General features: G+C 40.7%; 2 protein-coding genes across 6 annotated transcripts in view; one reads left to right on the forward strand and one right to left on the reverse strand.

Annotated features, from left to right (window-relative positions):
* The window catches only part of LOC135495841 (heat shock factor protein 1-like), a 134,498-nt gene extending 123,225 nt beyond the window's left edge, over window positions 1-11,273 (reverse strand). For all 4 annotated transcript variants that reach the window (XR_010448604.1, XM_064784821.1, XM_064784819.1 and 1 more), the window contains exon 1: window positions 11,117-11,273. Coding sequence is in view for 3 of the 4 variants with exons in the window: in XM_064784821.1 (XP_064640891.1) it covers window positions 11,117-11,224 (108 nt within the window). In the remaining variant the exon portion in view is untranslated. The remainder of the gene's footprint in view (window positions 1-11,116) is intronic.
* Window positions 11,274-11,555: 282 nt separating this feature from the next.
* Window positions 11,556-23,808, forward strand: part of LOC135495960 (ribosome biogenesis protein bop1-like) — a 63,269-nt gene continuing 51,016 nt past the window's right edge. Inside the window, exons 1-4 of one of the 2 annotated variants that reach the window (XM_064785011.1) lie at window positions 11,556-11,627; window positions 17,713-17,862; window positions 18,196-18,375; window positions 21,509-21,660. In XM_064785011.1, coding sequence (XP_064641081.1) covers window positions 11,568-11,627; window positions 17,713-17,862; window positions 18,196-18,375; window positions 21,509-21,660 — 542 coding nt within the window. In that variant the 5' untranslated portion in view covers window positions 11,556-11,567. Of the gene's footprint in view, window positions 11,628-13,785; window positions 13,878-17,712; window positions 17,863-18,195; window positions 18,376-21,508; window positions 21,661-23,808 lie in introns of those variants that run through there. The other variant, XM_064785012.1, reaches the window with a different exon arrangement.

The following is a 23,808-nucleotide window of genomic DNA, read 5'->3' on the forward strand; positions in this document are numbered from 1 at the left end:
AAACGTGACGTCATTTTGGCCATTCTTCTTACCGCACGCCCTCCCTCTCCGTAAAACTTCCTGACATGGTGTGAAGTGGGAGGGCGCACAATGGGAACCACACTGCTGCTATGTTAATAGTTTCTATTTATAGAATTCAGCGGCAGAGATTTTAAGCACGGAAAAAGTAGATTAACTCGGCTAATCTCAATGGATTTTACCCAGGAATGTTTTCAAGGCGAGAGAAACATCTGATTTAAGTACTGCGCTTATTAGATTTCATGTTCATGCCGAAGATTGGCCTAAAATGTGGACGAAAAGAGTGCATTATCGAGTGTTGGAGAGGTCACGTGATTGTACGAGAAACCTGAGCGAAAACAATACTGACTCCAGCTCCCAGAGGGAGGAGCTGAAGTCATAATTAAAAACCTGTGTCACATATGCTGTATGGTTGTTAGATGTACCCATGATATCAAATTGGAGGCAATCGGGCAAGAAGTTAAGGAATAATCACATTTTTAAGGTTTTTGGATTTTGCCCCCTGGTGGTCAAGTGGTGAATCATATTGGACCGAACTTTGGTCCCTGAGATCACCTGACTAAGGGGTACACGCGTACCGAATTTGGGATCAATAGTCATTGCAGTTTAGAAACGTGCCATTCTTGCATCCTAATGGCCAATTTACGCCATTTGACCTCTGTGACCTTGAAAAGTAGGTCAAATCAAAAATCCGTACCACGCGTATGATATGTGATGTATCGTTGCTAGGAGTACCTACAGTAAATTTTTTATTGAAAACGGATCATTAATAAGAGACATATCACACTTTTTATGTTTTCAGTTTTGGCCCCCTGGACCCTGGTGGCCAAGTCATGAACCAGACCAGACCGAAATTCATGTTGTGTTGTATAGACTCCCCTACAATGAGCTAAAAAGTACACCAAGGTCCTTGATGTGGTAAAGCCAAGATCCTTAATTACTTCATGGAAGTGTTTTTTGTGGACCTAGAGCAGACTCTTGTAACCGTGGATATTACTATTACGCGTATAATGGACGTAGAGGTGTAATTGTTTTACACCTAACCCCCTGTCATTTTTGATCGGATGACAGCAAAACTTTACCTGAGAGTCGAGATTGATATGAAGTATGTCCTTCGGGGTCTTGAGGGGTTTTTTAAAATTTAAGAGTGATGATGGAGAAATTGCAGTTTTTGTTGCTTCTGTAGCGATTTTCCTACTGGTTGACTCGGTGTCGTACCGGATGCTTCTGAGATATAGCACCATCCATAGAGTGTCACACTTGATCATTGTCACAACCTGGTTAAAGACTTGTCTTGACAAGTCTAATATATGAATAGGATAACCCAAGTACTCTATAGATGATCCCAACGTACATTATCCGAAGGGCGCCGCTACAAAGTCTGTGGGTAGGTATAAATGGCCAACAAAGTCATCAATTTAACGAAAACGTAGATTTCTTTTCATCTTTCTGTCTCATAAGGTATTTTACATCGATAATGCTCAGGCCTGAGGACCAACCTTTCGGTTTGAGACACAAGTCAAGAGTGATTACATAACAAAATTTTACGTCATTTATAGCTTCACGACGTCACGCCACATCCAATCACGAGGCTAGAATCACGTCACGTGACCCGAAATTTAGTCAATTTTTGAGAGGGAATGCCGAATATAATTCGAAACGGCAAGCATGCGGTTCTAATAACCAGAAAACTGAAACATGGAATTGATCCCATATTGTTAGAAGAAAAGATAGGAAAAACTTCCATTGTTTTTTAATGGAAGAGTTTTGAGCACTTGTGAACTAAACACAGGGCATCTAGGAAATGACGCCGCCGTATGTAATGGTTAAGCCTTTAACGTAAATGGATGTGACGCCGCATTCTCAATTTATACCGATACGATCGCCTCGATAACTCTATAACGAAACATATAACCTTCAATCGAACCCATCCAAATCTTTCTAATGATTCTCAAGATCATATATACAAATTTTGATAATGGTTATATGTCTAAATCTTACATATTTTGAACTTCTAAAACAGGTGTCGGACACTGGAAGCTCGAGCGTCTAAGGTATTACGTCAGTAGAATAAGACGGCGGAATCGCACTTCATCTAGCTTTGTCATTAAATGTCTTAAACTCAAAGCACATAACCCTAAAATGGTTACATACTACTGGTAGTTGACATAAATAAGAATTCGTATTCAGGATATAGTGAGATTTTGATGTACGGTTTAGGAAATATTAAAGAATGACTGAGGGACGTATGTTCAGACCGAAAGTGTACGTCGTTGTCAACGTAAAGTGATTTGACGCGGATCACAGGCCGTAGAAGACGTGACCCGTAAAACTTGATAAAAATAGTATCATAGATGAGTCATAACCCGAAAAAGACGTACACCATTGTCTCAACAATATCTCTGACTACAAAGTCGTCAAACATGAAAGAGTTCGTATGCGTAGGCTTGACGTTATTTCAATCGATATACAGTGGATTGTCCGAAAGAACTGTCATCCAGGCGCGCGGAGAAGAGTCCGACGGCGCGTCAAAAGTGTCCTATCAAATCTCTGATTTCTTCATCAAAATTTCGATCATATCATGATTTTCATAGCAAGAATATGAGGTGAGTGACCGCAAGTACATCATCTGGGCATAATCAAGGATTTGGCGAGGAAGAAAATATGTTTTAGATGGAGTTTTGAAACGTAAACAAGTATAAAACCGTAGCGGTGTAATGTACACGAAATGTACACAAAGCATAACAATGGACCACACAATGTGATACACACAGAGACAAATACTGTTACGTTATGTAAAGAAACGACCAGTTTGATGATTTATGGCACTCAACTCGGATTCAAAAGCTTATTTCTAATCTCAAACTAGAGTATCTGTATTTTCACATACAACAAACCCAAACTAAGGCTCGAGTGATGGAGGTAGTAATCAAGGAGCAAAATTTAAAGGGGGAAAAGGAAATGACAGTCTTACTTGCTGTACTGGACAAACAAAGGGGTGTTTCAGTGGTCAATGGAGACTATGGAAAGGAGGGTGGGAATAATTTTAAATTACACGTAAGAATTTACCAAGAATTCTACACTTCCTTGGGCAATTTCAATTTTTATAACAGGGACTGTTGAAAGTCAATAGGAATTATCATTAGCATATGGGGCATTCCATAAGTCAGCGTTGAAATAAACCACAAGAAGTACAAATTGCAAAAAGAGGCCCACGTGCCTGGTGCTCAGTTGAATTTAGAGATGCACAGTTTTCTTTCCTGGGGCAGTTAATTATATGAATATTAGAGGGGGATCAAGGAAGCCATCAACATCAGGAAACACAAGCCATCGCTAAATCGAGATGGGGGCTGCTACCAACTGCCCATGATATGGGACAATCTGACATGTTCTGCGCATGTGCAGATCATCACTGACAAAGTAGTTTGATTACTACAAAAGCTTTGGTAAAGCTAGACAAAATTATGCCATCAAATATTTTTACAAAACACTTTGATTATCATATGTCAGCATAGATGAGTTTTCTCATAAGAAGTTAAAACTAGGTCAATGCAGATATTCATTTAGTAACGCCAACTGGTAGTGGTATTATCAATCCAAACTATTCCAATTTTATTTCAAAACTTACTTGCATACAGACTTCCTCAACTTCATTTCAAGCCTCGATCTAATAGAATAAAGCGACAGCAAATGTCTTTATACTATTTGCCTTTTGCCTCCTGGTGAGAAGAATGTAAGTCGAAACATGCTTAAACTTTCTGACCGCAGCATATATTTCTCAATGGCTGTTCTTCCTCACAACCAAATTTAAAGTCCCCAGGTCTTATGGTTACAAAATCCCCAATTTTGTCCACGGATGGATGGATGGAACAGTGCATGTGAGGAGATTTTCTTATAGGAGTGATTGGTAACTCCCCTGGGATACCCCATGGGAGCTAATTATTTTCACTCCCCTCGGATACCCCACGAGAGAGGTGTTAAACTGTTTTTTCAAAAATAAATAGTCGCACGCAATGATTGGAATCGCTATCTAATCAACTGACGTGCATGCCTCGTGTGGATGCACTGCAAAAGAATGAATCTTCTTGAGCGAGACTGTAAACATTGGCATTGCCAAGCGGGAGATGTATGCCTGTCACTTATTGGCTTACGGACATAAGATGATCGGTGTCCAAGCCAATCAAATCAGCTGTTGTATGAGAGCGAGAGGAAAAAGGGCAAGATGGATGTCTGGATACACAGAAAGTGACTCGCGCTCATGAGAGATGCCACGGGTGTCTTTCACGCTCCTTGAAATACTCTAGGGGCGCTTTTAAATTCGGTAGTGCCGCTAAAAATATCTACGGGCGCTTCTTATCACGCTCCTGGCTGGTTCTTTGCAGGCTTGGTGCAATCGCACCCGTTCCGTCACATGCACTGATGGAAGGACGAATACCACTTGAAGCTATTTGACTAGCTCTGCTTATTTCATCAGCTGAGCTAACTAACTTTTATTTCCAACCCTTAGGCGAGTAGTTCTTGCGACACATGTGGAACAATACAAGGCCAGATGGGTCGGTGTCAGTTGAAATCAGCAGCATAAATACTATGATTATACAAAAATAAACAGTATTTATCAATCATGCCAGTCCCTTCACTGCACATTTTCAACTGCAGATCAACCTAGACAAAACCGTTTGATTTCAGTTTCAGAAACAAAATAGGCCCAATCGGCTGTCAGAGAATCACAAAATGACAATGTTAACAAACATGCCGGCAATCTGCTTACAAATTCATGAAATGAAGGAGCTCAATGCTCATTCAGTGATTGACTCAGTGTGGCCGTATCAATGGTAGGATCATGTATTCATAAACACGCTAGAAGAACCTCATAACACGGAAGAACCTCATAATGAAATGGTCCAGGGACCATGTACTCACCTCGGGTAATGATTGTTAATGCACAAAGAATACTCCTGAATAGTCTAGTACTGTAAGAACGGCAGGAAACTTTGACCAATTTAAGACACTACTTAAGTGCCACCATTTTAGGGAATGTTTTTCATTGCGCATTACCAGCTATTGCGGGCCTAGCCAATCAAGCCAATTAGTGCACCTGCTTAATTGGTCCTGGCAAGCCTAATGGAAAATGCATAGGAAATATCAATAAAGTTGGCTTTTTGGGCGGGGTGTAAAAATAATCCCAACTCCTGACTTCTGACATAATTCTATATATGTCTAGGTATTTACTGGCAAAATTTGGAGTGATTTGGATGGAAATTCGATGTGTCCATCTATAGGTTGAAAATTTTAGTAAATCTGTAATGCTTCACTCGTAGCCCGTAGTGTAAATTCCTGAGAAAGTGGGTTTTGGGGGCTTTTCTAGCTGCGCTAGCTCCGAAACTATACATTTGATACAAACTCCCGACTTCAGACGTGGTTGATATAACTCTTAGGATTATATTCCCAAGATTTCAGCTTTATTGGAGAAAAATTCATAGTGTCCATAGGGGGGTTGAAAATTGGAGGATTTTCAATTTTTTTCCCAACAAATATGCAAAAAATATTACTTTCCACCTAGAATTAATCAAAATTTCGCAAACTATCATAAAGTACTTCCTTGCAACAATCATTTGTGAAGCTTTCAAAACTTTTGGCTGATTTATTTGACCCTAAATCAGCAAAAACCAAACATTTTAGTGTTTGTATGCACCAATGCACAGGAGGCTAATTGCCAGATTAATTCACACCTTTCCAATCTCAAACAATAGGAATGATGGAGTCTCCCTCTATTCAAAACAGAGTGTGCTAGGCCCGCAATAGCTGGTAATGGAATTGCTTGAGAATATGCTTGCATAATTCGAGCGCTATATACATTTTTTCTAATATTATTATTATTATTAATCATTATTAATATTTGCAATGGATATTGGGAGAACATTTTTGGTGATTGATGTCAATTTTGTGTGGTCATGCAGCTTCTTTTTTTTATAATTTTTTAATCTGACCTCTATGAGTATGACCTTGAAAAGAAGGTCAAATCAAAAACCTGTATGTAATGTATCCTTGCTGGAAGTACCAACCATAACAACTTTATCGAATACGAATCACTAATGAGCGAGATATCACACTTTCTACGTTTTCACTTTTTGGCGCCTGGTGTCCAAGTCGACAAACAGATCAGACCAAAATTCAGTGTCAGAGGTAACCTGTGTACGAAGTTTCAAGACCATAGTCCTACTCCTAGCAGTTACGAAACGTGCCACAGTTATGCTCAAACGGCCAATTTACGCCATTTGACCTGTATGACCTTGAAATATGGATCAAGTCGAAAACCTCTACAATATGTGATGTATCCTGGCTGGGAGTACCTACCATAAAAATTTCATCAAAAACAAATCACTAATAAGTGAGATATCACACTTTTTGTGTTTTCAGTTTTGGCCCCCTGGTGACCAAGGTGAAAGAAACGTGCCACAGTTACACTCAAATGGCAAATTTACGCCATTTGACCTCTGTGACCTTGAAAAGTAGGTCAAATCAAAAACATGTATGATATGTGATATATCCTTGCTAGGAGTACCTACCATAAAAATTTCATCATGAAATGGCCAGTGTTAGGTTTGATTGATGTAGGTCCAAGCAATTACAATTTCCCCAAAATGGCCAATTTCCAGTACATTTGACCTCTGTGACCTTGAAAAGTAGGTCAAATCAAAAAAGACCCGGGTGACACATTGAATGGTTGTTAGAATTAGATGTATCTATGATATAAAATTGGTGCTAATCGGGCAAGTAATTAAGGAATAATAGCATTTAGAAGAATTTTTGATTTGGCCCCCTCCATGGAGGCCAAACGGCAAATCAGATCGGACCAAACTTCGGTACCTGAGATCGGTAGTTGATAAAGTATGGAATTAGTGAAACCTTGGAAACACTGATAAACCTTGTAATATTCAATGTAAACCATGGAATCACTGTGCAAATAGCGCGGGAAATCGGGTGCGTTCCTTCCACGATTTATACCCTCCCAACTGACAGTCTCGTCCCAGCTGACTTTATTGATAGCAATTTGCCAGTTAGTTCAGAAGCCAACATTTTTAATGTGGAGGATGACGTCATCAATTGGCAATGCGCTGTGGTCGTTAAAATATTTTATTTCTCTTCAATGGAAGCAAAAATTAGTTTTTATGATTGTTTTGTATTCCACAGACGATAAAGTATTATGCTCGGTACTAGATGCACGAGATCATAGGACAAACACACACGTGAATAAAAAAAAACGCTTAGAACTGGTGACGTCACAAAGATCTCTGCATCCCTCGATGCGTACTGGAAGATGTAAGAAATCGCTCACGGCGAAGGAAATTTTCATCCGCAAACTTCGGTAATAAACATACATGACTAGGCTTCTTTTATTCATCGTTTGTTATAAAATATCAGTCAATCATAGACAATTAGGCCTAGACATAGTCGTCAACCTTATCCATGCATAATGCATGAGAGGCCCCCAACTTCCCAAGCAACTCGTCTGATCGAAAAGGCCCCGCGTGGTGGTGGCGTATTTATAGGCGGAGCGCTATTGGTCCATATTATGGGTGTGTGGTGGGCGTGTCTTCCCATATTTGGGAGATCATTACTGTACACTGGAGGCGAGGTACAACTGGGTTGTTTTAAAATATAGACTATTGAATCGGATATGCGACAGATTTCTAAATTACCATAAAATTCCGATCTGATCATGTAAGAATAAGCTCCAAATGTTGATTCGTAACCACGTTAGGTTCGAATGGCATTATTTCATGTTTTTATGCATTTTAAGGAGTGTTTCCAAGGTTTATCAGTGTTTCCAAGGTTTCACTAATTCCATACTTTATCACCTACCCCTGAGATCACCTGACCAAGGGGTACATGTGTACTTAATTTGTGATCAATAGTCATTGCGGTTAAGAAACGTGCCATAGTTACAGCCTAACGGCCAATTTATGCCATTTGACCTCTGTGACCTTGAAAAGTAGGTCAAATTAAAAACCTGCATTAAATACATATACTGTATGGTGGTTAGATGTACCCATGATATCAAATTGGTGGCAATTGGGCAAGAAGTTAAGGAATAATCACATTTTTAAGATTTTTGGATTTTGCCCCCTGGTGGTCAAGTGGTGAATCATATTGGACCGAACTTTGGTCCCTGAGATCACCTGACTAAGGGGTACATGCGTACCAAATTTGGGATCAATAGTCATGGCAGTTTAGAAACATGCCATAGTTGCATCCAAATGCCGTAATGTAATGGCCAATTTACGCCATTTGACCTCTGTGACCTTGAAAAGTAGGTCAAATCAAAAATCCGTATCACGCGTATGATATGTGATGTATCGTTGCTAGGAGTACCTACCATAAATTTTTTATTGAAAACGGATCATTAATAAGAGACATATCACACTTTTTATATTTTCAGTTTTGACCCCCTGGTGGCCAAGTCATGAACCAGACCAGACCGAAATTCATGTCAGAGTACCTCTGACCTAGGGGGTCATGTGTACAAAGTTTCAAGTTCATAGCAGTAACGGTTAAGAAACGTGCCACAGGATACGACGGACGACGACGGACACAGGGCTATTGTATAGACTCCCATTACGGTGAGCCAAAAAACAAATCACTAATAAGTGAGATATCACACTATTTATGTTTTCAGTTTTGGCCTCCTGGTGGCCAAGTCAAGAATCAGACTGTCAAAGGTCATCTGACCTAGGGGGGGTCATGCATACAAAGTTTTGAGTCCATAGCCCTAGCGGTCAGAAACGTGCCACTGTTTTTGAAATAGGATACGATGGACGACAGACAATGCGCTGTTGTCCAGTTGTATAGACTCACGTGACTCACAATGCCCCCCAATGGACATTTACTTTCTGGTAGGACTGTAGAAATTGCAAAAACTATTCTATACCGAGCTACTTACTCTCAAATTACTTCTCATGTATCCATTGTTATGGGCGGTTATTTCCGCATTAATAGAGGTTGTCTCAAATAGACATTTTATGTCGTGTTATGACTCGAATAGACGTTTGGTGGCGCTCGTTTTAACGGAGACGTACCTGAAATAAACATATTGTTTCGTATCTCAAATAGACATACACTCAAATAGACGTTTGGTGGCGCTCGTATCTCAAATAGACGTATATATTGTCGTGTTTTCAGCTTTTTGTTAATAACTCGAATAGACGTTTGGTGGCGCTTTTCCGCAAAATTGAAGTTCCCCAAACAGACGTTGTGTGGCGCTGGAATCAATTTTAACGACGGTAACAGCGATATTGACATTATTATTGCGGTAAGCGGCGGCGTTATTGCATGTACTGCATGTACATTTGATGTACTTATGTATTGTCGGGAAATGCAGACAGCTAAATACACTGACAATCCAATTACAATTAAAATGAAATGATATTAAGTCTCGATTTTCCTTAGATACACGCGCAAATAGCCATGTGCACTGCTTAGAGCAATAACAATAATATCGTTGTGGCAGATAAACCAATTCCAAACTTGCTCCAGAATTACCGCGCGCCAGCGCCACACAACGTCTATATGGGGAACTTTCATTTTTGCGGAAAGGCGACACCAAACGTCTATTTGAGTTATTAACAAAAAGCTGAAAACACAACAATATAATGTTTATTTGAGATACGAGTGCCACCAAACATCTATTTGAGTGTATGTCTATTTGAGATACGACACAATATATTTATTTCAGGTACGTCTCCGTTAAAACGAGCGCCACCAAACGTCTATTCGAGTCATAAAAATAAAATTAAAAAAACCCAAAAATTACATCAAATTCATCAATAAAGTCATTCCATTGGTGATTGATAATATTCTTTTGTAATTTCAGAAAGATAAGAAAATAAATCTTGATGCTCTTTTTTCGTAACGGTAATTTTGACGAGGTTAAACAGTGCGCCTTTTGCACAAAATGGCACCGTTGTTGTCAGCGGTTTACACATGTAACATGCAATGACATGTTTTCACGAGGAGATGTAATCTCTGAACCTATTCTTAGACTGTCTGAAACGAGCCGTCTTCGAAATCAAGTTGGTTTCGAAACGGCCTCCAAATTCACTTGAGATTTTAACTAATTTCCATCTATCGATTTGGCTTTAAAATATGTTTTTCATCAACTGCTAAGGGTACTTGTTAACAACATGGTAGTGTTTTAAAAGCAATTCAGTCATGTTATGGTTTAAGCGCATGCACTGTGTTTATAACGTACTCGATACGAATACATTTTTTCTGAGTAATGGCCGCTGATGAGAGAGTTAAGATGGTAAAAGAAAGCTTCTTTGAAGGATTTTTTTCTTTTATCGTCTTAAGTTTTAAGACTATAGCTCGGTGTATAATGGTTTTTGGATTTTTTACATGTACTCTCTGCCTACTGAAGTCGCTAAAATTTCACTATTCGAGACTCAAGGCGACCATCTTTCTCCTCTTTATTATTGGTACTGGTAGGCCTACTCCGATATATAGGTATCAACTCACTGTGACTACAGTGAATGCCCATTTAAAACCCTGGAGGCTGTTCTCTGGAAAACCAAGAACAGACTCCCGCCCTTGAAATTCACTTTGTTTTGAAAAGGTTTCAAGTTCTAGGCTAGCCAAAGTCGTATTGAAAATCACTGGTTATGTCAGGATGTAGGCTAGCAGTAGGCCTAGTACTATAGATCGATGCACTTGATTGGGAACAACGTTTACGAAGACTTCGCGTCACATCACGTTACACTAATGTAAAAATGCATGGTGACGTGACGACGATCAACACCACGTTATGGAAACGTTGGTCCCAATCAAGTGCATGGATCTATCAAGTGCATGGATCTTGTAAGTAGGCCTAACTTTAGATCCATACACTTGATTGGGACCAACGTTTACGAAGACGTCGCGTCTCGTCACGTTACAGTAATGTAAAATGCATGGTGACGTGATGACGGCCAACACTACGTCATGTAAACGTTGTTCCCAATCAAGTGCATGGATCATGAATCTAATTATATAGTTCCTAGAAAAAGACAAACAATGAATGATTGAACATCACAAAAAAAAGATAAATAAGACAGCAGTTTACCGGGTCCCAGTATATCAAATTGTTTGTTGAAGGGTCTTCTACGAGAGTCCATAGCTTATTTAAGAAGGCAGGCACCGATCCAGCACCCATATCATTCTGTTGATGCATCCTGAGGACGAAATAAATGTAATATAGTTTATACACTACCACAAGTGTTCACCATTTGTATGCGATTGCGCAGCATTTCTGAGACGGTTTATTCTAAAATGAGACATATTGCATCCCTGTTCAGTCGGCTCATCGATCAATAGAAAGGTATTTTGCGGGTATGTTAGCGCTTTAACTGAGACTAATTTACAATAGTGGTCTATTTGCCTAAACGGCAGTATCATAATTGTAAGAGAATTACCAAACCTTTTTACATATACCTGTCAAAGAGTAATTTCCTCCTTTTCGTCCGTAAATTTCTCCGAAGAAGTAATTCCGTATTTTGATGGAAACAGTTACCGCTATGGCTTCCCACGTGAAACGAAAGTCCACACATGTGGAACTCGAAAAACCTTCTGATTTGGTAATAACGTTTCACTTAACTTTGTATTTTGTATCATATTGTACCCACTTAGATAAAGTTGGGGTCGTACTTGTCTCAAATAAATTGCATTTGGGCCGTTTTCGTGGGGGGGAAAAAGTTAATTGGTTTCATCCGACAATAGACACTGCGAAGATAAATTCGGCCTTCGGGCCATTTTCGATTTTGAAACGACCCTTAGGCTTTTCACAGGTAATGTTTGTTTACCATGGCAGCAAAATAAAAATATACAAGCTTATTCAAGCAATTTACTTGAGTTGTCCATGCTTTTCAATGGTTATGATATTTTGAACGCTTTTGGTGATGATTTGATTTAGTCCTAAAACATGACTTCGGCCTATGGTAAATTTACGCTGCCTGTGAAAAGGGTATTTTCAAAATGGCCAAAATTAATTTTCACATACGGTCTATAGCCGTGTTCACACCTTAAACATTTTCGGACCATTTTCTGTGGATCGTACCCGGTAAATCGCCCCCTCTCCCAACACTTGACTTACAGTAAATATGCACCAATTCACATTGCCCTGTATCGGTTTAACACCAACGCTAATATTATCAGTGCAGTGCCCTAGTAAGCGCGCAGCGCCTTTAGGTTGGGGGGAAACCCCCTAAACCCCCTGGTTGGGAATCTGCTATAGTTCCTTCCGCCAATTTTTTGTTTTGATAGACAGTTTTCTCCGTGTATCTCTTTAGCAGTAACTCAACTCCATCATCATAATAACCGGCAAAGAAATGGACTATGTCCGGACTATCGTACTCTGGCACTCTGGCAGATTCTAATGTAAAGTGCAAGCTCTATTGAACTCGCGCAACTGTCGACATGGAGAGCCCCCCCCCCCCCACCCCGTCCTTCTGACATGTTTTAGCCAGTGCATTGGGGGAAGGCCCCTCAAACCCCCTATTAGCCTCTCAATAAGTCCTTCCGAGCTGCTTACCCCGGGGCGCTCGAGTGGAACCCCCAAAGCTTCATGATGGTGCAGTCCTTTGACACGTTTAACCCAGAGCGAGGAAGAGGTACTCCTTTGATGGTACCCTAACTCCAACCCTCAACCATCATTATCCTTCCTTTTTACTTGCATGATATTGGCAAGACTGCCAAGAGGTCGTACTGGTGGCTTCCTTGAGACAATTGCTTGTGGTCGTACCTGAGCAACCAATTCAAGGGGTCAGGGATCAGGTTTTTCCCCCACCAACATGTTGCCGAATGGTTAATGCATAAAAAATTTGTTGACAAGGGTTTTTGCAGGCCAAGAGACTGGAAGACACTTGACTCTTGAGGAACACCAGACTGATGAACAAAGAACCAGAGGAACATAGAATCCTCTTCATACCTGGGAGCATGAAAAGCGTGCTAGCGAATATTGATTATTCTTTAGAAAAAACCAGAAGATCTGCAAAACCAATGGTACCCCATAAAAACATGCATTCCTCCTTAAGGTGTCTTCGGATCCCACCACGGCCCATGTGGAATTCGTTCAAAAGGTTAATTGAAATCTCAAAATAAAATTTTTTTTTTGGAACGCCTGCCCGTCTTTTGCTTCATTATTTCGGGATTATATCCATTTTAAGCATCTTTTGGATATTATTACTAAAGTCTCAAAAATCAAAACACATATGTCGGGGGGTAAACCCCCAGAAATTGAAGTTTGATTAAAAAACAGTGAGAATAATCATGTGGTTCTCTCTCGGAGCTCAGAATAGTCGAGTTGCTTCATTTGCGCGTTTATCTCTTCTGGCGGCCATTTTAAGTCAAATTTAAGCCATTTGAAACGAATCCATGGACTTGAAAAAACATTGTTTACATTGGATACGTCGTATGCACGTTAACCATAGTAGCGCTTCGCAGAAAAGCCTTCGGCTATAACCATTCATACTGCCATTACTCAAATACTGGCATCGTCGTTATATAACTAGAGCCATCTACGGGTGAAAGGGTAACTGTTCCGACAGGTCAAAGTCATACCTTCCAAGATGACTCAGCTCATGGAACATTATGAAATGAATGAATGGAGAGTAATAATTGAGAACGAAGTACCAAATTTTTATAGACATAGAGAACAAGAGTCTGGTCTGGGCCCCAGGCAGCCCCCTAGCTCCAGCCATAACTCCAAGGGTACAAATTCCAGGAAAAACAAACAGACACTCAGAAAATCAATCGCCGAAATCATGGTGATAAGTGAAAAACAGAACTCGAGAGGCACATGATCAATCGCGGATTGCGCATGCATGACGGTAAGCGTTCTACCTGTGTCACTTTGAGCGACTTCAACATGTATGCAAACAGTGCATGCATAAATTCCAAAAACTAGTCGATACCAAGCTACTTACTCTCAAGTTACTCCTTATGTTTCCATTGACCATTGCATTGTACTCCAAATCAGATCACTAGTTAGAGCAAATCACTCAATACTCCAGTCGAAGGACCTGGCTGAATTTGATTCCTTATTAGCTCACCATGTAGCAGTGTCCTGCGTCGTCGTCCGTATCCTCAAAAACAGTGGCACGTTTCTTAACCGCTAAGGCTATGTACTTGAAACTTTGTACACAGGACCCCCAGGTCAGGTGACCTCTGACAATGAATTTCGGTCCGATCTGATTCTTGACTTGGCCACCAGGGGGCCAGAAGTGGAAACCTGAAAAGTGTGATTATCTCTCTTATGAGTGACTCATTTTCTATAAAAAAATTTATGGTAGGTTCTCCTAGCAAGGATACATCGCATCATATACAGGTTTTTGATTTGACCTAATTTTCAAGGCCACATAGGACAAATGGCGTAAATTGGCCGTTTGAGTGTAACTATGGCACGTTTCTTAACCGCAAAAGCTATGAACTTGGAATTTGGTACACATGACTCCCTACGTCATGTCACCTCGGACACCGAATTTTGATCCGATCTGATTCTTGACTTGGCCACCAGAAGGCCAAAACTAAAGAAAGTAAACGGTGCAATATCTCGCTTATTATGACTCCAGCTCCTCCACCTGGCAGCTGGAGTCAGTATTGTTTTCGCTCAGGTTTCTCGTCCAATCACGTGACCTCTCCAACACTCGATAATGCACTCTTTTCGTCCACATTTTAGGCCAATCTTCGGCATGAACATGAAGTCTAATAAGCGCAGTACTTAAATCAGATGTTTCTCTTGCCTTGAAAACATTCCTAATCCTGGGTAAAATCCATTGAGATTAGCCGTGTCAGGATGTTTTACGGAGAGGGAGGGCGTGCGGTAAGAAGAATGGCCAAAATGACGTCACGTTTTCCTGGCAATGCCTCTTGCCAGACTAGTCAAGCATTGGGAAAGCATCTTCAATTCAGACAACGTTAGAACTAGAAAAACGAATATGTTAATTTGCAAAAGTAAAAGCAGATTTCACCACTAACCAGTCAAATCGGAATACGACGGCGCAAAATGTTCTCGCTTTCCTCCTGCTAAAAAAACCTTGTTGCCGCACTCCTATTTTAATTTATGCCCAGGAATATGATATGATCTGTTTTCACTTGTTTGTAATTGAATGGTATTCATATAACGAGATCAATAGTAGTGTTCCTTCAACCACCAGCAAGAGTGCACGATACAAAGCCACTCGACACTTCTTCTCCATGAACAGATCCCATCGTTCAACTAGTCTTCTCTCCCCAGGTGCCTCACAGACCTTCAGGTTCCCATACTCAAGACCAACTCTTACGATATCACCCTCAAAAGAACCCTGGAGTCATGAATTCACAGGTGCTCCTGTGAAATCTCAGTTCTAGTTAGTGACATGTTTTCGATGATATTTTTTGGTAGGTACTCCAAGCAACGATACATCACATGTCATACCGACTTTGGTTTGACATACCTATATACATGAAGCATGTTTCTTAAACAGGTTGAATTCTTTACCATCAATACGGTGATCACAATGGCCCTTGGCTGTTTCATTTCTTATTCCTTCCCGATCCTTGGATGGTTATGGTTGGGGCCAGCACATCCCTTTATTGCCAATAATAACTGTATTTAGTCCTCACTAATGAATTACTGACTTAGCGCTCACATTTGTAGCAAGGAATAAGTTATTACATGAAAATGTGGAATAAGGAATAAGGAGCCAACTTCAAGTTTGTAATCCAAGGCAAGGGTTTGTTTACAAACAATGTGAATCCAGGTAATTTAGACAAAAAGTAAATAAGACAACGGTATTTTAGACAAAGTAAGTAAGACAATGGTAATCTAGACATGGTAATTTTAGGGGTGTAGGTCCCTATTGTTCTAAAATCCAATATGGCCACCAGCCGCCATCTTAGATTTTTGCATTCCGCTCGTTAACTGAAGAACAAGAGGGCCGACAGACTTAAAACTGTTGTGGTGCAATGGTCTTCAGTTGGGGAGGTTCGCTATTGATTTTGGGCGCGTTCAAAATTCCAATATGGCCGCCAGCCGCCATCCTAGATTTTTGCATTCCGTTCGTTAATTGAAGAACCAGATGTCCGACAGACTTCAAACTTTTGTGGTGTAATGGCCTATGGTAGGGGAGGTTCCCTTCTGAGTTTGGGAGCGATCCAAAATCCAATATGGCCGCCAGCCACCAACTGAGATTTTTGTATACAGATCATTAACTAAAGAACTAGAGGTTCGACAGACTTGTAACTTTTGTTGTGTAATGGTCTTCGGTAGGGGAGGTGCCCTACTGATTTTGAGCGAAATCCCAAATCCAAGATGGTCGTCAGTTGGCATCTTGGATTTTTAGCATTCCGACCTATAACTCCAGAAGCAGTTTTGTGAGGGAGCTGATATTTCTGTGGTATGATCGTGTAGGATAAGGGAGGTAATGTATAATTTTCGGGCCACACCTGATATCAAATATGGCCCCCAGGCCGCCATCTTGTTATGTATAAATCATGAATTAATCAAAAATGGGCTTGCCAGCTGCTGTTGGTTGAAGACCAAGGATCTTTCTCCAAATTAGGATTTCATGCCGCATAATCGCCAATATGTATAGGCAATTCATCATCATCATCATCATCACTTCGTTGAGCTGGGGCATTATGTTTTCAGCTGGTTTCGGTGTGCTCCGCCCAACCTATACCAGACTATAGCTAAAGAACGGGTGGCCAGATTGATCTGTAATTTCTATATAGTGAATTGTGGTTGATGGGACATGGGTCCCTATTGATTTTGGTCTCGCTCTGAAATTCAATACGGCCACCAATAGGCCATCTTGGATTTCCCATTCCGGATTATAACTCAAGAACAGGTTGCCTGATTGATCTAGGGTAGAGGAGACCTGTTCCCTATTGATTTGGACATGACCCGAAATCCAAGATGATCGCCAATCCACCAACTTGGTGTTTGGCATTCCACCCCATAACTCAAGAACCAAGTGACAGACCTGAAACTCCTGGGGTGTGATGACTTAGTGTATGGGAGATTCTGTATCAATTTGGGCTTTCTTGACTGCCAGGCCACCATCTTTTTTTTCTCGCATCCCCCCCCCCACAACTCAAGAACTGGTTGAATCAAAGGCATGAAACTTATGTGGTGTGATGACCTAGTGTAGGGGAGGTTCTTTTTCGATTGTGGACCCGACCAAAAATCGAACATGGCTGCCAGGTCGCCATCTTGTTTTTTCGCATTCTGCCCCATAACTCCAGAACTGAGTGACAAGCCTGAAACTTCTGTGGTGTAATGGCCTAGTGTAGGGGAGCTTTCCTATAGATGTGTGACCTGACACAATATCCAACATGGCTGCCAGGCTGCCATCTTTCCTTTACACCCCATAACTTCAAAACCAGTTTAATGACAGGCCTGTGGACACTGGTGCCCACAGAGCGGGGGCATACGTTTCGATTAGCCTTGATCACGTTATATCTAGTTTATACAGGAGTTTGATGAGGCGGATTCTAGAATATGAAAATGTGGCTCGGAAAAGACATTAATTCATGAGAGAAAGTGCTGGGAAGAGCAACAAAGAAGATTTGTGGCTTTGACAAATTCTATTAAGAAAGACTCTGACATCTAAATGTCTAAAGTCAGACCAACTCTCACTGGAAGTCTTTCACTATTGAAATTGACTTTACAATTAACTTCAGGACCATCTATTTGCGGATGCAGCCATTGCTGATGTAGACAGTTATTCCAACTCTGATTCTGACAGCACTGATTCCGAAGAAAGTGTTTATTCTGGCCTCGAAGAAGAAGAAAATAGTGAAGAAGATGAGGAGGAAGATGATTCTGATGAGGTGAAGTTTTATGTTTATGAGTATGAATCCCCCCCCCCCCCCTACTCTACCCCCACTCTGGTACCTGGTTGGGCCACATGCTTGTGCCATTTTCAGCAGAGAGAGAAAACCCAAGCTAAGATTTAGAAAAAGTGGTATTTTCTCCTTTTGTTTGACAATGGCAGGGAACCGTTTTGCAGCTCAGTGGGAACGGTAGGGGGCAGCCCCCGGCTGCAGCCTTCTATATATGCCTAGAATAAGATGTAATCTCTAATTGGCAGTTCTAATTGTAAAAAATAGCAGATCTCCTCGAAAATCGAGCTGTGATAATAAATGTTTGCTCTTTTTCCTCAGGACTTGTCGCTGATGAGTGAAAACTCCTTAGATAATGATTCAGCTGTCATTCAACCAGCACCTATCATTGAGAAGGGAAAGCAATCGATGGGCTTGGACAATCAACCTTCCACTTCTCAGGATGGAAATAGTAATGTGGTATATCCTGATGAATATGAGTTTGATTCTTCAGATGAAGAGGTGGGTATTTCAGAGCTCCAATGAACATTATCAGTGACCTAAAATAAATCTGATTAGTTTAACACTGTAGTGGAATATTTTTATTGTGCCTTTGCTTGTAGCTGGTACAAGGCCATTACCTTCTAGATATATGGATTTGATATAACAAAACAAGGCAATACCAGACAAAACAACTCAAAACCTTGTCATTTATCAACTCCAAAGAGTGTAGTTTCTGTGCATGTAATCTTCCTAAACAGACAAACATAACTAGCGGACTAAAGGATTGTGAAGATTGCCAAGCATTCTCGCATCCAGTTCAATCATCTATACTGACAACACTTGTTGCTGCTATCCAACGCACCATCTTGATTGTTTTAACCTGGATATGCGTTTGCCCACCTGCATGCTATAATAGGACCCTCTCAGTTTTCAATAAACAGTGTCAGGTGTGTAGACGATACTGATGATGTATGTATAATTGTGTCCAACTTATGTTGAAACCAAAATTGTAAACATGTCCACTAAAGAGTCAATCAGCAATGCTTTAAATCATTCACCCCAGACCCTCAAGTATTTCATACCTTATCTGTGTTGTGAAAAGCCAGGAATTAAGTAAATACAATGGGTGATTTCAAAGTTGGTTTTGGTTTTAGTGTTGGGTGTTGGTGTCAGTTTTATTCTTAAATTCTATCCCTAAAAACCTATGTCTTGATAAGACCAATTCGAGGTTTTAGTTTAACACCAACACATGGTTTTATCTAAACACCTAAAACCTGGGGTGAAACTAAGAAGACGTTTTATTTAGCAGGTAAAACTGACACCAAGATGGCATGTTGTTGTTGTTACTGTTGTTTCCCTATTGTAACCGCTTCCGATCTTGCCTGACAAGAATTTTAGCAGACGCCTCAAATAAAAAGTGTCAAAACATTGAAAACATTTGTCAGAAATACAAATTTGGTCGTCTTCTTTCACGTCCATCATCATTCCCATCAGTGTTCAAAATACCAGCAACTACTCCTTGAAATGGTAGGAACAACATGATTTTTTTCCCTTCTTAACACCAACACTAACTTTGAAATCCAGTCGGTGTTAATGCCTAAGGTGTTAGTTTTATTGGTAGTACAAAATGCACTACAAATCTTCCAAATGTAACACTGAGCTGGGATTAAGATCAGACCTTGGTGTTCCTCTTGGTTTCAGTGTGAAACTAAAACCTAATTTGAATTAGGATAATGCTAAATCTGAGTGTCAAAACTAACACCAGAACTGATTTCATTTCTGGTGTTGTGGAGGGTTTTAGTTTTAGTCCCGGTGTTAGTTTTTGACACTAAAACCATCCCTTAGTTTTAAGCTAAAACCAGACATAATGCTAAAACTAACAAACACCGACTTTGAAATAGGATTAAACTTAAACCCACTTCATTTCAATTATGGTTTAATCAAAGGTTTTAGTGTTCCATTTACTTTTAAAACTAAATCTAAAAACTGACATAAGTCGTAGTTCCACCTATTATAAAACCCCGTGTTTTTTGAAGACCCGTGTCTTCGCCGTGTGTCGAAAAACCCGGGGCGCACTTACACCTATCAGTGGTGTTAGATAATGGTTAATAGCCCCGGCGACAGGTGCGCTGTAGGTAGGGAGCTCTCCTCGGTTTCTTTCCCGTTGGAGGGGAATTTCGCATGCGCAATACCGAGGCAACTACACCGCGCCATCTGTCGCCGGATCTTCGAACTTGCAATTGCCGTGTCGAAATTAGCCCCCGATTAGCCCCATCGAGCTCGATGGGGCTAATAGACACGGGGATTTGACACACGGGTCTATTTAGACATGGCAATTCATAGGTGTAAGCGCAAAAGACACGGGGATTTTATAGGTGGAAGTACGACTCTTGAAATCACCCAATGTAGATGGCAGACTTCAGACTCGCGGAGTCTGTTTGGATTCTCTGTTTTTTGGGGATTACTTTTGTGGAAGGCTGGTACGATGTTCTGTGAGCTTAAAGGCCTGTTGCTTGGGAAGTGTTCTTGTCATAATTGAATTTGGTTTCGTCAAGACCAGGGTGACCAGCGACCGGCATGGCCTGCTCCACTCAGTCTCGGAGTACTCCAAGGCTCTGCATATGATATGTATATGTGCATCGTTGCTCTAGTGCCGTGGATCGTTGTTGAGGTACACATTTCATTCAGTTTATAAGGTGCTTTATATACAGCCGAAATACAACATTATTTTCGAGATATTATTTTCTCAAATACTCTCATATTTTATCGAGATTTTGATATTCGCTGTTCAGGACACCCCGCCGATCAAACTGAACATCGGGCATACCTTGAAAATGGCAGGGTCCACGGACAAACAATTGACAACAAAGTGCTTGTGTAAATGGGTGCGTGCCAAGTGCCCGAGCACACCCGTTTATTCTGTATAAACGAAGCGCCTAAACCCTGATTGGACAATTGGTAATAAACAACTCGAAGAACCTAGTTGCATAGGTCATGGTCGAAGGTTCAAGGTTGTAAGAGTAGACAGCATTCCCAACATTCGCTGACTGCGTAAAATGGCAAGAAAACACAGGAAATGGTGGGAAATAATTGCGACTGAAAATTGCAAAATACGACCACGTTTTCGAGGTGCTCCTCGGTGAGAAAGTGAACTTTGGTCCCTATGAGTGTATTTAATCTGTTCTAAACAATATATAATGACTGTTTCTTATGTCTGTGTCAACTAATCAATGAATCAAGAGTGTTTTTGAAACATTTACGCCATTGTTATTGCATGCCGGGAGTTTTAAACTTCTTATAGGAGGAGTACTACAGTTATTGCAATGAGCTGTTCCTTCCTGAATTGATGTGTTTTGTTTTTGGCCTTCAAAGAAGCTTAGGGGTTGGGGCAATACAGTGCCGTGCATAAGGGCCAAGTAAACCCTTACAAGTGTTTTGCTTACTTTGCCGGACTTGCCACACCTGCAACTCTCCAGAGTCTGGGAGTCTTGTTTAGCTCAAAATTTCGCAGAAGACCAGTTTGTAATAAAACCTTAGCGACCAAGTACAATTACACAGCCAACCCAAGGAATTCACGAATTACACCAGGCCCCCATTTTCCAGGATATTGTCTACAACGCCAAACTCTAGTTCCTGTTGGATTCAATTTCAGGACATCAGAAATACAGTTGGTAACATTCCGATGGGGTGGTATAGAGAATATGGCCACATTGGTTATGACTGGGAAGGACGAAAACTGATCCCTCCAAAAACTGGTGATGAACTGGACGAATTCTTGGACAAAATGGAAAACCCGGAGTATTGGTAAGCTAACAAGTAGTAGTTGCTAACTAGTAATTATCCTTAAGGACGTTATCTCTTTCAGTTAAACCCATTAAAATGTTCATGTTAAGACTTAACATTTCAGTTAAACCTAATGTTGCTTTGAACAACCCTATACTGTACCAGTACTGTTTTGCCAACTAAACTTATTAAGACTGCCCACCATGTATGTGTTACAGGTTTTAGTGCAAGGTCTGAAATGGGCAAAACGGGAAATAAGTGTTTTAAGTCGAGCGAACCAACTCAGATGTCACTTCTTTGACATTTTATTGGCAGACGCTTAAAAAACGCTTCAAATCTGCGCACGCATCCAAACCAGCGCGTGCGAACCTGCGCACGCATCCAAATTTGATCATACCGGATTTAAAGGGAAACTGCATTCATAAAAAGTTGGGCCCCCGCTGCACAATGCCACATATGTGGGCAGTCTTCCTTGTTTTCACTGATATTCTCTGTTTCTCTGGATTAGGCCTCTGTTTTTGCCTCACCGTAGAGGAGTCTATACAATACCGCTGTGTCCGTTTGTCAGTCGTCCATCGGGCCGTTTGTCAGTCGTCCATCAACAATGGAGGCACGTTTGTTTACTGTTGAGTCTAGGAAATTGAAACTTGGTGTGTGGATGTCTAATGACAACATGACTTGACACACAAAAATCATCGCCATTTGACGTACTTTCTAGGCTCCACGCGGCCATCTTTGAAATGCTTATGTAAACCTTTTGTTAATATGTTATGAACACTTATAGGTAGAACCATGAAATTTTTACTGTCAATACTTCTAATGAGACTACATGACATAATTAATACACAGGTTTTTGAAGGTTACAGAAGGTCGCAGAGATCAAACTCTAAAATTTTAGCAATGATGGTATGTTTGTCATTAATTGTCCTCGACATCATATTTGATATGTAGACACCTATTGGGCGTCTGAACATATTAACAAAAACTTAGGTCGATGTGACCTACTTTGTAAGTAGGACTGGTCATAAAACCCCCTCAATGTCGTTCATATATCAAGACACCTTCACTGTGTGATCTTCAAATATGTGCATCATTGATTGATAGATCAAGATTAATGTAGTGCTTATAACATTTTGACCGTGACCTTTCTTCCAAGGTCAGAAAGGTCAAACTCCTAAAATTTTACTGTAGGTGGTGCATTTCACTACTTTTTGTCACAGATTCTTCAAATTGGGCATCTGTACAAGTGGACCCCATTTAGGTCAAATGTGACCTAATTGTGATACATTTTAGTTGTCAAGTTCTTAGAGGTCAAACTCTAAAAGTGTCATTAATAGTAGTAGTAGGAAAATGACAGTTCTGGGCCACCCCTGCATTTAGTCATGACAGTTCTGGACCAAAACACAATTTCAGGTCAAGATCTTCAGGTTGATCTTGACCATATTTTCCCAAAATTTGAATTTTCCCAAAAAATATTCAGATTTCCAACAAACAAAAAAATGTCCCAACAATTTTTTTGGCAGAATGCGCATGCGCGAGACTACTCAGAAATGGAGTGTGGGCACCGGGGACAAGCTGACCGTTCAGAATTAACTGCTCCGAGTTGGAGGACGTGCCATCCTCCAACTGCAATGTAAATATGTATTCACACGAATAAATATTGAAATGGGTTAAAGAAAATATATTGTATGTAAAAAGCCCAATATTAGTTTAAATTCCTCGTCGAATATGTGTCCGTCTTTCAGCGCGTCGCTGACATGACCTGCTATGGTGTTTAGTTTCGATTCGGCCACCTTCACTATCTGGCAATGTTTCTTGGCCTTGTGTGGCAACCTTTGGATGATAAACTTACCCATTCCTCCGAGAACGCCCAAGACGGCTGAAATCGGTTGGACACCACGGCAGTGATGGCACCCAATGACTGCAATGGCAAGACTAGACGTGAGCAGCACTGAGTCTACTCCATCCACCGCGTCGAGAGCTCGCTTAAATTTTTGTGAAGTCCCAGTCAAGTATCTCTCTCGGTCTCCAAAGTTTTCTGGAGCTCGCATATTTTATGAAGTCTAAAGTCATGACCACGAGGTGGTGCTGTCGGTTTTAGATGTGGATATAGTTTTGTTTCGCCTTCCATTTTTATGTTGAGTGCAAAAATATTACGCCAACAGGCCT

This window comes from Lineus longissimus, chromosome 11 (assembly GCF_910592395.1).
Source record: "Lineus longissimus chromosome 11, tnLinLong1.2, whole genome shotgun sequence".
Classification (NCBI taxonomy): Eukaryota; Metazoa; Nemertea; class Pilidiophora; order Heteronemertea; family Lineidae; genus Lineus; species Lineus longissimus.